This window comes from Callorhinchus milii, unplaced genomic scaffold (assembly GCF_018977255.1).
Source record: "Callorhinchus milii isolate IMCB2004 unplaced genomic scaffold, IMCB_Cmil_1.0 Scaffold10, whole genome shotgun sequence".
In the NCBI taxonomy this organism is placed as follows: Eukaryota; Metazoa; Chordata; class Chondrichthyes; order Chimaeriformes; family Callorhinchidae; genus Callorhinchus; species Callorhinchus milii.
In genome coordinates this window covers 9,246,913-9,264,687 of record NW_024704751.1, presented here as the reverse complement: position 1 = coordinate 9,264,687, position 17,775 = coordinate 9,246,913, and the positions used below count along the sequence as shown (strand labels likewise).

The following is a 17,775-nucleotide window of genomic DNA, read 5'->3' as shown; positions in this document are numbered from 1 at the left end:
ATGTTGAGGTGGAGCTCTGTGCATGTTGTTGTTGCGCTCTGAGACACTACCCTGCGTGAGGTCCTCTATAAATGCAAGTTGTTGCTGTTGCTACACCACTTCTCATTTAACAGTTCAAAAAAAAGTGTGGATAACAAATCCTAAAACACAACAGGAAATCCTATGACAAAGGCTTCCATGAAGCCAACATTGTTTAGCAAGACAGTGAGCTAGCTCATTTGCAGATAAACAGTTTGTGTCACATTTCTGGGAATCCTGTGACGTTGTGGCTCTTTGAATTATTGCATCTAAATAAATGGCTTTTCTTTTCGGTGGGTTCTCATTGACAAGTTATTCAAACAAAATCATGCAATTTCCTACAAACACAAAGCCAGCAGAGTATCAATTTGACATAGGAAGATGGATACTTAGGGTGAGTTACTTCTGTGCAAATGCAAGCCAATACCCAGGCTGGGTTCCTGTGAAGAGCCTTAGTTATTTGGAAGTTCTTTAGTGGGGCTTCCATGCTTTCCTGAAGGGCATGGTACATGCTGATAAATAGTTGAGGATGTCAGCAGCTCTCTGATGAGACCAAAATTGCTGTTCTTTTTGTGACTCTGCAGAGATATTGATTCAATAAAAAGCAGCAAAAAACCTGGACCAAATGGAGATTTTAATTTCACTGATTTTTTCCGTCTTTTCCCAAATGTGTGAAAGCAGGAAACTGTTCCACAGCAATTTAAAGATAATAATAATCCTTGCATTTGATATAGCGCCTTATCACATCGTTGAGATGTCCCAAAGCGCTTCACAGAATATGTTGCAAAGTGAATTGATTGTATATTTTGTCTGCGTAGGTAATAATAATAATCCTTGTATTTGATATAGTGCCTTATCACGTCTTCGAGACGACTCAAAGTGCTTCACAGAATTAACTGTATATTTTGTGGGCGTTGCTGTAATACCCAAGGGAAAGGATGACTAGGACACTCATAGAACCCGATTCCTGGGCAAGTTATTTAACAAGAGCATTTCTAAATCTCTTAAGAGCCAACACCACTGATCATTCCCATCTGAGGTTCGGCGTGGATTCCTGTCACAGCATTACCGACCTGCTCGTTACTGTGTGTTTTGGTTGACCTCACAAAAAACATTTGATCTGGTGACCCGCCCAAGAGTACGGGAACATTTGGCTGCCAGATGCTATCATTAATATGTTTATGATAGCAGCCAGAAGCTCTCCATCAGTCTCACCAAGACAAAGTGTGATTTCAGGGCGAAATGTTAGGCAAGTTTCCTACTCCACATACCTCTGTTTACCTAGCAGTAAGGAAGTTTTTCCAGAAACTGTGATTGCTGGTCTCTAAAATTCTTGATGACCTTTGAGATTAAGATTAATATTCCTCAATAACTAAATACCATCCAACATTTGCGCAAACTGAATTTTCTGCTGGCCAAGAATGTTTCAGGGTGATTTTCAAACATTGTGAGACTGATTGTTTATTTTGTAAAATGATTTACTCAGCACAATGTGGTCAAACCTCATCCCTGCCTCAGTCACCTCGAGACTGTCCATCTGCACTGCCCTCCTCGGCTGCCTGCCCAGCTCTACCCTCCGCAAACTTCAACCCCATCACCCCAGGCCTCGCCAGGCCTCACTGTCTGCCATCTCCCAGCAGATTAACTTAAGGATCATCACTCTAGCCTACAAATCCCAACGTTTCGCCCTGCCCGGGATTCGAACCTAGGTCCTCTCGCAAACGAGGCGAGTGCTCTAACCACTAAACTACAGGACTCCAGGCTTTCGTGTAGGAGCATGTCTCAAAGCACTTTACAGAGACAGAATGGGCAATGATGAAGTTGGGAGAGTTAGGTGTGATTGTAGCATCAGTAATAATTAGTTTATTTTGTCTCCTTTTGTAACCTTTACATTTCAACACAAGTGGAATATCAATACTGTTGGACTTTACAATCTGTAAAATGCATTCCTCTGTCACTGGGCACGAGGGAGATTTATGGTAATGTCAGGCTAGCACTCCACAGCCTCCAATGCCAGTACCACAAGTCAGTGGCCTCTGTAGTAGCCACATTCCTTATGTAGAAACATAACAGCATTCAGCGAAAAGACCGAACCAATATAAACAGGTACATTTCAGAGCAGGAACCAGAACAGGGTGAGAATTCACCCACTCAACAATAGATGAGTAAAGGAAAGAATTGGAAGTGGCATCTGGAGCCTCGTCTCATATCACTGTAGCTTGTTATACACGATGGATGACAACTATCTGCACATAAAACGTTTAAAAGACCAGTCTGTTGTCTCTTTTTTTCTAGTAATACTAATAATCTCTGAGTTTGATATGGTGTGTATAACATTGAAATGTCTCAAAAAACTTCACAGGGAATTGCTGTCAAGGAGGCAAACATAGCAGGTAAACGGCCCAAAACAGCCATGAAATGAATGACCAATTTACCTAAGGTAACAGGAGAAACTCCCTTCCTTTGGCCACAGAATGTTTAAACTCCATCTCAGCGAGCAGATAGGGCCTTGGTTTAACGTCTCATTCAAAGGACGGTTCCTGTAACGATGATGGGCACCCTCTTTACTGCACTGGAGGGCCAGCCTGACAATGAGCTCAATTCACCATGGAAGGTTTGTGGCTTGAACCCACAATCTTCTCACTTAGAGGCAAGAGTGACAACACTGTCGGACAGTGAAAGAAAGAGTAAATGAGTGTATAGTAATAAGTCACACTTGGAACTCTGCCTCTGGTCCATTTACTTAATTTCCAATCCTATCCAGTCTGCCCTCTCTCTCTGTGTCTCGTGCCAGTGAAAACCTTGTGATATGTTGGTTGTACATTTCCTTCATTTTACATTGTCTTACTGTTTATTTTCAGAGTTAAAAATAGGATGTCTAAAGGAGGCTGACATTCCAATAACAGGTTGGTCCTTCTGCAATTTTTGCACTTGCCACTTTCTGCTGTAAACATTCTTCTCGAGTGCAATTGTGTTCTTGACTCACAGGGTTAATAAAACTACAAAAGAAAAAATCTTAGGTGACATCTGTGAATAATTTGTCTCAAATAGTCTGAGTTCCCTGAATCTCTCTCTCCCCCTCCCAAGGCTTAGAACCTCAAACACAAGGTATCATGTCAACAAGCTTGTGGCTTGTAAGTAGGTGTCCTGGGTGTTACTCCTGTCCGACTTCAACACTTTGTCTCTTCCTCTCAGAATGTGTTTGGTAATAATTTGGTGGAAAGTTTTTCGGAATTCCTGAATCCTGGAGGCATAGATGACGGGATTCCCAACGGAATGCGCGTGAGACAGGACAATGGCGACGTCCATGAAATTGTGGTGCAATGTTCGAAAGTAGTCGTTGTGGAGCAGGTTGATGCAGTTCAGGATGTGGAGCGGGAGCCAGCAGAAGGCAAAAAAGCCCACTATGATGGAGAGCGACTTTGCCGCATTCAGCTGTTTCTGCAAAAAGGTCCTGGAGGTGTCGGAGTTGATGGAACTGTGTTCGATTTGTCGGAGCTGCTTCCTGACGACAGTGAAGATTTTCAGGTAAATCACCAACATTATGATCAGCGGAGTCAAAACGCAGCCAAAGAAGTTGAAGTAGACCATGTAGCCCATGTCTATAACATTCAAGAAGAGGCATTGGACTTGGCAAGACCCGTTGTCTGTAGGGGTCACTGGGTTGGTTTTGTTCAGACACTCTTTGGATCCGCTCCAGCCAAACAATGGAATCAGCCCGATCACAAAGGAGAGGATCCAGAAGACTGCTATGATCAGCTTGGCTCGTCGGCCAGTCACCAGCCCCTTATATCTGGAGGGAAAAGGCAAAACAACCACAATCTCAGAGTTTCGCCCACAAATACACAAATCGATTCACTTTACAGTATATTCTGTGAAGCACTTTGAGATGTCTCAACGTTTGATAAGGCGTTATGTCAAATGCAAGGATTATTATTATTATAATGTGTGAAACAACAGTGGCATTGAAGCAATTTTGTCTTCAGTAAATGAGACGTTTCAATGCTATGTCCTGTAGCAAACACAAGGATTACTATTAATAATCTGTAATATCTTGTGAAATTTAAGAATTTCTCAGAGTTGGATTCAGGAGAGGCTGTGCATTTCACCATGTCAGGAACTCATCAGACACTGAGTGTAATAAAAATGTTTTAGTTCAGAAGAAATCCCACACTTGTATTTGTTGTTGAATTTTTGTCTTTCAATTTGTTTTTATCTCTCCCAACCATCTCCCCACGCAGTCTTCTCTCCTGCTATATATAGCAGTATCTCGGAGTCCTGTAGCTCAGTGGTTAGAGCACTCGCTTTGCGAGCGAGAGACCTGAGTTCAATTCCCGGCAGAGGGCGAAACCTTGGGCAAGTTTCCTTACTCCACACAGAGCCTAATAATAATCCTCCAAAACCCAAAACAATAATAAATTGGTCATTTTCAATCTACGACTGTTTGTGGGACATTGCTGTGCGCAATTGGCTGCCGCGTTCGCCCACAAGTATACAGTCAATTCACCTTACAGTGTGTTCTGTGAAGCGCTTTGGGTTGTCCTCCCGACGTGAAAAGCGCTATATCAAATGCAAGGATTATTATTATTATTATCTCCCTCCACCTTAAAGTCTGTGTCAGCTTAGCTCAGTTGGCTTCCCCTCTGGTTCAGAAGATTGTGGGTTTAAGCTTCGTATAAAAGACATCGAATCTGCAGCCTACTCTAATGCTCCATCTCAGTGGCATTGTCTGAGTTGCAGTTCTTCAGATAAGAATGTTAAACTGAAAATCCATCTGATCAGGAAGATATTAAAAGATCCCATGTCACTGATTTAATCAGTCTTTTCTCACTGTGTCCTGGTCAACAATCCTCCAGATAAATTGGTCATTCACTTCATTTATATTTGTGGGATGTTGCCTTGCGCAATCAAATGGTCTGATCTCTTACAGCCACTACGGTTAACAGACACTTAAGGCACTTTGAGACAATTTCTTTGACATACTGGCACCATTTCTTTGACCGTGCCTTCAGCTCTCCTCTCGACTCTCTACCCCCTCCTCGCTCCCTCCCTTCCCTCCCCTCACCCTGACCATTTCCCCCCTGCTCAGGTCCTGACCCTACTGTACAGCGCCTTGGGACGTCCTCCCGACGTGAAAGGCGCTCAATAAATGGAATCTTGCTGTTGTTGTGTGATATAAAATGCAAGGACTTTTATTACAGAAAGACAGATTCAGAAAGTTTATATCTGTTCAGTTTTGAAAAAGGAAATTGAGAAATCGAGCTCTTGTGATATTGCACAAGTTTTCTTCAAATGGATTTAGCTCCCTGTGAGGACTCAGATTTGGCTTCTTAGTCGGTTACTTCAAATTTCTTCAATGTTTGTAAAGACGGTGAATTTGTTTATTACTCAATGATCTCACAAAACCAACATTTACATTTGAGCTAAACTCCCGATTGAAACACACACAAACTCAACGAGTCGATAGGAAAACATTTAAATACCTGTCGAGGGAAGTGAGTGAACAGGGGCTCAACAATCGACATACAGACTGCATTATGGTAATATTTAAGATTATGTGGAAATTCCAATAAATGATTCATTTAATGTACAGTTCACCATCACTGTATTGACTCATGTGTTTCAATTTCTTCCTACTTGCAAATGACGTGGTAAATATTTTAAAGTTCTTTTGTTTGTATTCATATGTGGGGGTTTTTCTGGACGTAATAATCCCTTCAAATAAATAAATAACATTAATATGGTCACTCAATCCATGACTGTTTGTGGGACACTGCTGTGCGCAATTGGCTACCAAGTTTCGCCACAAAATATAGTCAATTTCAGTATACGGTATGTTCTGTGAAGTACCTTGAGATGTCTCGAAGATGTGATAAGGCGTTATATCAAATGCAAGGATTATTATTATAATATTCTACCTTAAAAGGTAATATTGATTTTGCCTTAACCACAGTTACAGGTCTGGAATTCCACATCCCAACAACCCTCTGTGTAGAAACATTTGATCTCCCTTTGTTCTTTTAATGATTACCTTAAATCTGCTCTGTAGATTCTGACTCACCAACCAATTGGGACAATTTCTCACCGTTTATGTCATCAAATCGCATATAATTTTAAAAGCCATTATGAGATCTTCTCACAACCTTCTTTGTTGTAAGTAAAACTACCTCAATTTCTCCAGTCTCTCCTCGTAAGTGAAACTTCTCATCCCTTTATTTCCAGTCTGGGTCGCAAATAAAAGTAGTTTGATGGAGAAAGCCTTGCAACCCATTTGATCTCATCTTCCAGGACACGCACCTATTGTAGTCTTTCCATTACAGCTAGCATCAAACAGTTCCTAATTGACCATTAAATCTGCCTACACCCCTTGTTTCTCTACAGACCTCCATAGCCTGGTGTGCTTCTGAAGACAATTTATTCTGAATCGTACAAAAAGAAACTCAAATGTCATATATGCAGATTTGTACATTTTGTCCCATTTGCCCACACAGAATCTCAATCCTTTGCCCATCTGTAGGCATACCCACACAACAACAACTTGCACTTATAGAGCGCCCTCCACGCAGAGTAATGTCACAGAACAGTGCCAGAGGCTGACTCCAAGCCAGGGGGAGGTGGCCGTAAGCACGGTGGAAGAGGAAAGTTTTCAGGCAGAACTTGAAAGACGTACCAGCATTACAGAATTGTAGAAGATTCTTAAATCCAGGCTTGAAAACTCGAAGTCCGTTCTTTCTAAGGGCTGTGAAAAACAAGCCTTTCCAAATTGAAAATGGTTCAGCCTTTTCCACACGGATCTCAAATTATAAGTCAAATGGTTATGCAGTCTAAAGCTAGGTGCAATTTCAGTCCCGCCTGTGGTCGCCTCTCTTGACTATATATATCCTAAACTCTGTGGTGGAAGTGCATTGTAGCTAAATACCGTGGGCCATTTGAAAAAGGATAGTATGGTGCACAAAGTGAGATTGTGCAATTTCAGAGCACAATAAAGATGGAAGTTATTAATTTGTAGGCGGTGAATGAGACGCTGACATTCTAAGAATTTGCTGGCAAATAAGACAAGGTCCGTCGAGCTCGCCTGTCACCAGCCTAGCAGTCGCTTGACATATCGTGTCGCAAACTATATACTGTATCCCCAGATATGATTTTCTAACAGAAATCTATCTCATTTGTTCTCGAAACAAACATTATTTTCTGCTTGCACCATCTCGCTAGGGAACCAGTGCCATACATTTACTGCTCGCTCACTGAAGCAGTGTTTCCGCAGATTTGTTCTGAATTTACCCGCCTTTAATTCTCAGAACTGTGGGGATCTGGTGACCCAGGCTGCATGTTGCTATTTCTGTTAATTCTTCACTTCACTATCACTGCTTTCTGTGGATATTTGCCATCTGTCTTATTTTGTGGAGAGGATCAAGTGGAAACTTCTGTTAGTTAAAACTAATCACATCCTGGTGGATGTAAACTCCCACCTCATCTCTACCAACTCAATGATCCATTTATTCAGGTCAAATCTGTTATATTTTGAGCTCAGAATTTAGGCTACGTTCCAATTCAGTACTGAGGGAAGCACTGCATTGTTGAAGGTGCCATCCTTTAGATGAGACGTTAAACCAAGGTCCCATCTGTCGGTTCAGGTGAACCTTAAAGATCCCATGGCACTATATGAAAAGAGAAAGGAGTTTCTCCCAGGTTCCTGGCCTGCAACCCTCTAGATAAAATTGGTCACTCACTTCATGGCTCTTTGTGAGACTTTTGCTATGTAAATTAGCCGCTATGTTTACCTACAAATACACAGTACAAATGCAAGGATTATTATTACTATTCATGCAGTCTGCCATACATATGTTTGTTCAATACATCGATAATGTGTTTGTGTATACCCAGTACAGCAGTAATAGCACGCTGGGACGAAGCCCGGTGTGGAGGGCGCTATATAAATGCAAGTTGTTGTCTGGGGTACTCTCCCCCCCCCCCCCCCCCCCCCGGCACACCTGATTGGCGGTGATGCCCTTTACAGTCGCGAGGTCTGCTGACACTCACAGCCAAGGCTCACACATCAACAGCAACTAAAACTTGCATTTATATAGCGCCCTTCAGGCTGGGCGGTATCTCGGAGTGCTTGACAGTAACTATACGCGAGGCACCAGACAGCACAATACTGCTCTGCTGGGTATAATATTAATAATAATAATACTTGCATTTGATATAGTGCCTTATCACGTTGTTGAGATGTTTCAAAGCGCTTCACAGGATATACTGTAAAGTGGATTGACTATTTTATGGGCGAAACGAGGCAGCAATAATTCTTTGATGAATTATGCAGACAATACTGCTGTCATGGGTATATGCTGGCTTCCCTCTCCCTCACTTAGGAAAGACTGAGACCAATTTAGCCTCCCTGTACAGCGTCAGCTCAGAACAACAAAGTCCAGAACAAACCAACGACTCTCACAGCTGTGGCTCCATCAACTAGTTGTTTGGAGCTGGTCCGAACAATCCCATTTTCATTCCCAGCACTGATCCGACTACGAACAAATTGAATAAAGAACCGAGAAACAAAATACCAGGAAGCTTCTGTTCCCCAAACGACAGAGCACGTCTCTTAACAGGGAACATTCTGATGACAAGTCTCCTGGAGTTCTTTGATGAATTGAAAGAACTTGTTGAAGAGGAGATCTGTTTTATATTTAGATTCAACCAAAGCTTTTAGCACAGTGCCAGGCAAGAGGCTGGTCCGCACGTTTTGCAAGGAATATTCCAGAATAGGCGTGTAAGGGGGTGGGGGGGCGGAGTGGGGTGGAAGTCTGAAGGAATACAAATTCTAAAGCCTTTGTTCTGAAGGCTAACATTACCAGTGCATTGTGTTTGATGTTGTCTCTCACATTTTGTAATCATGTTTGTTGATATCATTGGCTGTAAGTGCTGTAAACACTGTGTTTATTTTAGCTAAACTGTGTGCTCAGGGTATAAAATTGTGCACGGAATCCTGTGAAGCACTCTGAGACTTTACTCGTGTGAAGGGAACTATATCATTGCAAGTTGTTATTGTTGCAGAACACCACTGATGGTCACTTCCTACATAATACATACATGTGAAGCAGCACTTTCTACATATAGCGTTCAATACATAGTCTAATAGTAATGGTCTGGGGGGGGTAGGGGGGAATCTAATTTTAGATCCCTTTGATCCACTGATTTCATCTTTCCAGTATCCCCATCAACACATCAGCAAGCGGAAATTCTGTTTATAATAATATAATAATAATAGTCCTTGCATTTGATATAGCGCTTTTCACCTCTTCTCAACATCCCAAAGCACTTCACAGAGTAGACTGTAAAGTGAATTGACTGTATATTTGTGGGCGAACTGCTTGGTGGTGTGTGGCACGGTAGTGTGGGCTTCTAATGAGGTTTCCCTGTTAGATACAGGAAATTTGACCAGAATTTTAGCCCTTGAGCAATTTCTTGAATAAGGTTAGTGTGCTGCCCTCAACCACACTTGCTGATAACCCTTTCAGCTGGCAGTTATCCTCTGTGTAAAGAAATATGTACTTCCCGGTATCTGTCATAAATGGACCTTTCACGCCCCTGAACATGTATACAATCTCTTATTCTCCATGATATTGCTGTCGTTAGCAAACAAAAAGTTGTTCTTTGGCCTTTTTATAGGGTTGCGAGCTGTTGCTAATGAAATGCTTCTAGAATCATATATAACACTAAGAAAAGCAAGCTGCAACAACAGCCAAAACTCGCTAACTTGATAACAGGTCACGCCTCAAGACTTTCTTCTTCGATGGTCACCAACCCCCCAGCTAGGGTCGAGCTCCACCACAATCAAGCAGTCAGGGACGCTACCCTGTGTGAGGGGCACTACATAAGTGCGATTTGTTGCTCAGTGTAGACTAAACCATACAGGCCTAGGTTCTATCTCCCACCTTTGTTGACTTCGCTGATATCATCTGAGCTGGTGGTGAAGACACCATAACTGGCCGGCCCCTGCATTGAACTTCGGTTAGAGAAAAATTAGCCGGGACTCCTGTTCCCAAACCCTATCTAATGGCCTCACCCAGAACTAAGCAAATGTGGCTGGGGGGTAATGGTAGTTATTATTGCCATATGGCTGAACAGACATATAAAGAAAATACTGGAGCACATCCAGTGCCTGAGGGAACTTTAGAATGAACAAAAGAGTCAGTACACCTTCAGAAAAAGGAAGCAGATAAAATCAACGAGATGTGGGTTAGTTAGGGTTAGAAAAAAGAAAAATATTGAAGATTAATGTTTTTTCACTGATACGTGTTCTGCTGGCAAACAGCCCTATTTCATTATACGATTCCCCCCCCAAAAGTGAACTTGATGAATATAAATCTACTTTGGATTTGATATATATATTCATGGGTGTTTTGCCCACAAAATATACAGTCAATTCACTTTACAGTATATTCTGTGAAGCACTCTGAGATGTCTCAACGATGTGATAAGGCACTATATCAAATGCATGGATTAATAATAATTATTATTTACTTCAAAATGTATTCATATTATTCTTGGGTTATTGCTATGAGCATATTTCAGAGAAATGTTGTTTCACTGAGCTATACAAAGTGAGCTGTTAAAAATAAATGAAAAAAACAGGAAGTTAGCATAAAGTACAAGTTTAAAAAACACACTCTACATAAGCAAATGCAAAAACATTCAATTCTGCCACATTTCCGATTGTGTTCACAGCTACCAACTGGAGGTGGGAGGTTACATCATAGTCAGTTGGGTAGAAACATCACTTCTGTGTGGGTTCCTCAGCTTATCTCTGAAGAAAACATTTACCAGAACTAGTCTTTAAGTTATTCTATTCTATTCAGTCCTTGTGTTTTCCTACATAATTGCAGAGAAATTATTATTGGTCTAGAGTCCTGCTCCCAACCACCCTTCCGGGCAACCTTTTTCAGTCATTAATTATCCTCTGGATAAAGAAAAACTTCCTGAGGTCTGTCCTGAAATTGCTCTTTGGAGCATTCCACCTTTGTCTTCTATCTTGGCTCATCCTGAAGTATTCTTTATGTTTTCAATTCCCATTTACAATTTTTGCACACCTCTATAAAGTTGTGTCTGAAATATATTATTATTATGTTTGGGAATCTGAACTCAACTTATTTAGCAATATAGCCCGACATCCTGTTTGTCTTGTTTATATAGACAAACCGGCGTGGAGGGCGCTATATAAATCCAAGGTGTTGTTGTTGTTTTGTTTATTGCTGCATTGACAGTAGTGAGGAATGAATCAACTGACACCCCTAGGTCTCTTTCAGATTCCCCCTTCGCAAAGTATATCCAATTCATGGATTAATTGTGTTTCCTAGTCTTGCTTCTTGTATGTAGCACCTTGCATTTATCCGTATTAAACTTCTCTTGCCAGTACTCTATCATCCTCCCGTTGTCAGAGTTTTCCAACTACTTCTGATTCCACAGTTCCCCCAACATGGTCTCATCTGCTAATGTAGTTAATACATTGGGTCTGCAAATCCAGGTCATTTAATATATATAAGGAACAGAAGGAGTTCCAGTACAAACCTCTTAATACCTTTGCCATTTTGATCTAACTCCCTTAACAACAACTCTGCTTCTTTCCTTTCAGCCAATTCTGAAACTTCCAGACGTTTCAGAAAACTGGCTTCAAAATTAAAGCTGTGTTAAAGCTGCATTTCTGGATTCTGTCAAATGTGATAATAATAATCCTTGCATTTGATATAGCGCCTTACTGTTGTTGAGATATCTCAATGCGCTTCACAGAAATATACTGTAGAGTGAATTGACTGTGTATATTTTCTGGGTAAAATTGTGACATAAATGGAGTAAATCTAGACCGGGGTGTAACTTCTCCCCAATGGCGAGAACGATATCGCCACAAAGACTGAAGCTGTTTAGAGAGAAGGTCCCATCACTATCTTCCCAGTGAAACAGGAGCCAATGAATGTTGGCAAAATGTCAGCCTCACCCACAACTTGAGGTAGAGAGAAAAAAAAAATTCCGACATGTTCCGAGAAACAGTTATAGGAAATGATTTCTCTGGAACCCACTTTTTCATTTGCCAAAAGGCCTTCAGAAAAAAACACCAGCAGACATGCAGACATTAAAACAAGTGTCGATTTTCTTCGTCCTACAATCTACAGACACTGCAGCGCGTGAAGGGCACTATATAAATGCAAGTTGTTGTACATACGTTTCAAACTTAAGCCAAGCTTGACTTTTGAATGTCTGTAGATTGTAGGAGGAAGAGAAAACTGAGTAAGGGAAGAGGTCCCATAGTTTTGAGGTCCAGGGAATGAGGTAGACAATGCTTGTGTGTGTTTGCGTCTCTACACAAACAATCCAGTTGCCGCATCCCAAATTATACAGGATTATAGTTATTGCTTGTGAGATGGTTCCAGTGTCCCTCACTCCCTGGGAGAGGCACCAACTTAATTTGTTACTGTATTTGACCTCTTCTTTAGGAATCTGAAATCCCGCCTAGTCTCAGCCCCTAAATACATTCTGTCTTAAAGAGTCAGGTGGCTTAGAATTATGGAAAACTCTTAAATCCAGTCCTAAAACGGAAACAGATTCTTAAAAGGAACCCGTTTCTAATCTACAATTGAATTTAAGATTTTTTACATCTCAGAGTGATATTGCCCACAAAATATACAGTCAATTCATTTTACGGTATATTCTGTGCACCACTTTGAGATGTCTCAACTACTTGATAAGGCACTATAACAAATGCAAGGATTATTATTTTTATCATTGAGACATCTCAAAGTGCTTCACAGAATACATTGTAAAGTGAATTGACTGTATATTTTGTGGACAAAAATTGCACACAACAGTGTTCCAAAAGCTGTCGTGGCTTGAAAATTATTATTTTTTTTGTTGAAGAAATTATTAACCCTCAGCAGAAAGCGAACCGTCAATTAAGCCATTTTTCCACAAATTTTCCACAAATTCTGTATTAAATTAAAAATTTTCAGTCAAAACGGGCTTACAGAGGAGCCAAGACTAGATGGAACCTTATAGCTTTAGAGTTAAAGAAGTTGAAGCGGGTATCAATAAAAATGAAAGAACCAATGCAAACCCGGAGAACAGAATTCAAAAAACCTAAATGCAAACATCAACCGCTGAAGTAGCGTGGAAACTCCATACTCTGGATGTTTAACTTGGACTCCTGCAGACACTGGGGAGCTCAGTAAATATTTACTCCAAACGACTGCTCAACATAACAAAATAAAGGATCATTGGAGGAAAATTCCACTGAATAAATCATTAGGCCTCGACCCTGGAGTAGAACCAAAGTCTTGATGCCAGACCCAAGCTTTGAAACTCTGACATACAGTGCAGGCGAGGGAATTCAGCTCGCAGCTGTCTGAACCACAAAGTTAAAATTCATATCCGACTTGCAAAATACGACTAGTGCAAAGAAATCAATGTGTTTTTTGGTAGGAAAATGAATGGGACTGGGGTGCACGTATGCCTTAGGGGGTTGTACGTGTTATAACGAGATGACCTTGCGTGAGTTGACCTGGAGTGCTTTTGGGAGAGTATGTCTCAATGTGCTTCACAGGATACACAGGAAGTAAGTGAATGTATTCTGTATTTTGCATTGTTGTGTAGATGTAAGCAGTTGTAATAGCCAATTAGATGGAGCACATCAATAACCCTGAAATCAATGACCAGTTTATCTGGAGAAAGGAAATGATCTCTTTTCCAACAGTGTCACCAGAACCGAACATGATAGAATTTAACATCAATCCGAATAGGTATGAAGGGCATGAGTTTAACGTCTATTCCAAAGAATAGCACCTCCGACAATTGGAGTGTCAACCTAGACTGAACTCAAAGAGGCAATTCAACCAACAACATTGTGACTTCGAGAGAGTGTGCTAGAACCTAAGCCAACCTGACACCAATGCATTCGGTTCAGTGTTCTTGTCATGAACGAGGTTCCAGATCCTGTTATAGTCCAATCAACTTTGTCTCAACCAAAACGCTTCACTACAGCTTACATTTCCTCTTTCAGTTTCCTCGCCCTCCCTCTGTTGAGAGTGCTAGATCAGTCACTGGCACAAGCAAACTGGTCTTCATTTCAGAGCTGTTTCTGGGCTCTTGGCTGTGCACAAATTGGCTGCTACATCAGCTTCCAAACACACAACGCTTCCCTGTGAAGTGCATTTTGATGTTATAGTCTTTGTCAATGCCTTTCTCATCCAAGTGGTCATGCTTCGCATGTGAGCCTGACTATGGCAGTCTGTGAGAGAGGGAGAGGTGCGGAGGGAGGGCTCACGTTTAAGCTGGGTCCTGTCCTCACCTAATACAGACACACGGGTCATAGACAACAGTCAGATACCCGTCTGATTTCCTGCTTTCCCAGAACTGGAAATACCTAGATCAACTTTAGCATCTTTACGCCACCCCAACAAGTTCCATTAACAACATATTACACATAATAACCTAATACTGTTATACTCCAAGAAGTATTCTTTGTCAAATTAAAATCTTCATCATATTCTTCATACATTTTCTAGCTGTCTGTCTTGATCAGTTTATGACATCGCAGTATCAATTCCTGTGCCTTGTTTACACTGCAATCTCACTTCTATCACAGGTTAACTCGAACCTTATGTTGCTGCTATAGGAATCGTCATTTATCAGTAATCTGCGATTCATACCCTTCTCAAGTGACGTGTGTACATTGTGATTCGTCCTCCTCTGTCATGAATGCTTAGTCTAGAAGGACACTCCAGTGTGGTCCTGGGAGGGCTACATGGTTGGAGCTGCCGCCCTTCAGACAAGACGTTAAACTGAGGACCCATTTGCCTTGTTCTTCAGGTGGACATTACTTGACACTACTTGACAGCAACTAAGTGTGGAGTTTGTTCAGATGTTTCAACATGACGAGGCACTGTAAAAATGCCAATTTATGTCTTACTATAATCTGCTGCACGTAAAGAGCCCAGAGTGATTGACTGTTCAACCTGATTTTGTAACCTGGAGAATTGGTCAATAGAGGTTGCGAAAATCCTCATTGAATTTGTGTAATCTGCATTGAATGGCACCTCAGTTTTGATCTGAACAGTCACTAATTTTAATTTTCATTCTACCCCAGCTCCCAATTCTCTAACTTTACAAGCCTACATTTACCACAATAAAAAAAATGACGTGCATTAATAATAATAATAATCCTTGGATTTTATATAGCCTCATCACGTCATTGAGACATTTCAAAGCGTTTGAGAGAATATTTTGTAAAGTGGAGTGACTGTGTATTTTGCAAAGAAAACTTGTATAAACTGGCCATTGCTAACCTCCCAAGAGAGGAAAAGGGAGGGGATTTTGTTCCGTTTGCTTCATGTAATGAATATTTCTCAATGTAGTGCAAATTTGCTCAATTTCTTCTATCTAGCCAAGTTATAATGATTTTACTTTTACAAGCCATGAAGAATCAGAGACCACTGCAATGACTATGATAATTAATAACTTAGAATTTCAAACTTATGCCTCTAACACTGGCCTTTATGTAGGATCAATCACTGTGAGTCGGGAAGAATGCTTAGGATCAGGAGGTTTGGGGGAATTTATTGGACATTTAGGTATTAATAGGATTAATTTGGTAGCGATAGATTTTCTCAGTTCATGAACATAGTGCTGTCTAATCAGCTCCTCCCTCTGCTACACATCAAAACTGCTCAGGAAACAAACCAGAGTCTTAACCCAAGTACATAGCACATGACTTCAAACTGACTTGATATGGCAGTCTCGGTTATATATATAATGCTTGCATTTGATATAGCGCCTTATCATGTCGGTTTGGTCAAAGAGGAAGGTCTTGAGACAGACTCCTGTACCAGGGAGACAGAAAACTGCTGATTCTACCCTGCTCTAGAGCGGCAGAACAACAACTTGCATTTACACAGTGTCCCTCACTCAGGATAGCATCCCAGAGCGCTTGACACTGGCGGAGCGCGCACAAAAGTCTCAGCAGATGACAACACAACAGAAACAACAACAACAACAACAACAAGATTCCATTTATAAAGCCACCAGTAAAGAAAATGCCACCAGTGCATCAACAACAGGAAGTGAACTGGTGGGAAGCAACTTGGAATTTGATCAGTCTTCACGCGGCTGTCCGTCATGTGCTGGGAGCCAGATATACTTTATGGACACGTATTTCCAGAAAAAGAAGTTTCCAACTCGCTACAACAACTGTAAAGATATACAGCGCCTGAAATCTTCCTCTTTGACCGTGACTAATGTCACCTCCCTCTCTCCAAAAAATAGATTTGGTCACTCACTCAATTCACGACTGTTTGTGGGACACTGCTGTGCTCAAATAGCTGACGCTTTCCGCCCACAAAATACGGTCAATCCATTTTACAGTATATTCTGTGAAACGTTTTAAGATGGCTCGACGACGTGATAAGGCAAGGATTATAATTATTATTAATAATAAATGTCAACACTGCTTTCTACCTTATAATATTTTTCAAAGTGTATTCCAGGTACACCGAGCCCTCCCAATAACCTGGTTTGGGACGTGCAGTCCAGAGAGTAGATACAGTAGATAGTTGTCCAGATGTTCAATTCCTGAGCTACTGTGTGAAAAAAACGATCTAGCCACAAGGGGGGCGAGATATCTCCCCCAAAAATTTGGTCACTCAATCCACGACTGTTTGTGGGACACTGGTGGGCGCAATTGGCTGCCGCGTTTTACCCACAAAATATACACTCAATCCACTTTACAGTATATCCTGTGAAGCACTTTGAGGTGTTGCAACAACGTGATAAGGCGCTGTATCAAATGCAACAACATCAACAACTTGCATTTATATCGCGCCCTTCACCCAGGGTGGCATCCCAGAGAGCTGGACAGCAGCAGAACATGACACCGAGCTGGTGGGGGGGAGAGGTGACTGTAGGCACGGATGAAGAGGAAGGTCGTCAGGCGCGATCAGTAACATTAACCATTTCACCCGTTCCAATGCCCTTTAACCCTTTACCTGAGATGCACTTTGATGGCCAGATACCTGTCAATGGCCACGGCGAGGAGGCTGAAGATGGAGCTCTGGGTCTGGACCAACACAAAGGAAACGAGGAAGAGACAGCCGTGGAAGTCAGTGGGAAGGCCAATGCTGATGACGATAGCGAAGGGGATAGCGAAGAGGCCCACCGCGATATCGGCTACAGCCAGGGACACCAGGAAATAGTTGGTGGCCGTCTTCAAGTTGGTGTTGATGGAAACCGCCCAGCAGACCAGGACATTGCCCAGGATGGCCAACACAGCGATCAGCACCTCCACAGTGATGTAGAGGGGATTCGGACCCATTTCCATACAACACACCACACAGCAAAATCCTCAGCAGGTGGACCCAAGGCAACATCCAACTTTGCTTCGTCCACCAACAAAAACGTGGCTGAGTTGCCCAGTGGCCAGTGCAGTGCGGGTCCTCAGTGCTCTTTCTTGTCCTCCAGCCCCTTGAGTGCGGTTATGGGGGTCTCTCTCTTTTTAGGGAGGAATAATTGGAGATGTGTATAGGGGGAAAGAGGGGGGGGGGTTGGGGGAAGCTCCACACAGGGAGATAGCGACGTGTCCTACTCCCTCTCAGCTCATCTCTGCTGTGTGTGTGTGTGAGTGAGAGTGAGAGTGTGTTCCTGTCACTTTCTCCCCTTTACTGTCTGTTTCCTTCTCTCTCTCTCTCTCTCTCGTTTCTTTTTACTTTCTCTCTCTCT

General features: G+C 41.9%; 2 protein-coding genes across 4 annotated transcripts in view; one reads left to right on the top strand and one right to left on the bottom strand.

The window, feature by feature from the left end:
• Positions 1-3,726, top strand: part of zswim7 (zinc finger, SWIM-type containing 7) — a 25,263-nt gene extending 21,537 nt beyond the window's left edge. Inside the window, exons 7-8 of the mRNA XM_007896476.2 lie at positions 2,880-2,924; positions 3,214-3,726. Coding sequence (XP_007894667.1) covers positions 2,880-2,885 — 6 coding nt within the window. The 3' untranslated portion in view covers positions 2,886-2,924; positions 3,214-3,726. The remainder of the gene's footprint in view (positions 1-2,879; positions 2,925-3,213) is intronic.
• adora2b (adenosine A2b receptor) overlaps positions 1-17,775 on the bottom strand; it is a 22,881-nt gene extending 5,106 nt beyond the window's left edge. For 2 of the 3 annotated variants that reach the window (XR_006085311.1, XR_006085310.1), the window contains exons 1-2: positions 17,046-17,775; positions 2,454-3,811 (exon numbers count right to left, since the gene is read on the bottom strand). Coding sequence is in view for 1 of the 3 variants with exons in the window: in XM_007896475.2 (XP_007894666.1) it covers positions 3,130-3,811; positions 17,046-17,377 (1,014 nt within the window). In the remaining 2 variants the exon portion in view is untranslated. Of the gene's footprint in view, positions 1-2,220; positions 3,812-17,045 lie in introns of those variants that run through there. The other variant, XM_007896475.2, reaches the window with a different exon arrangement.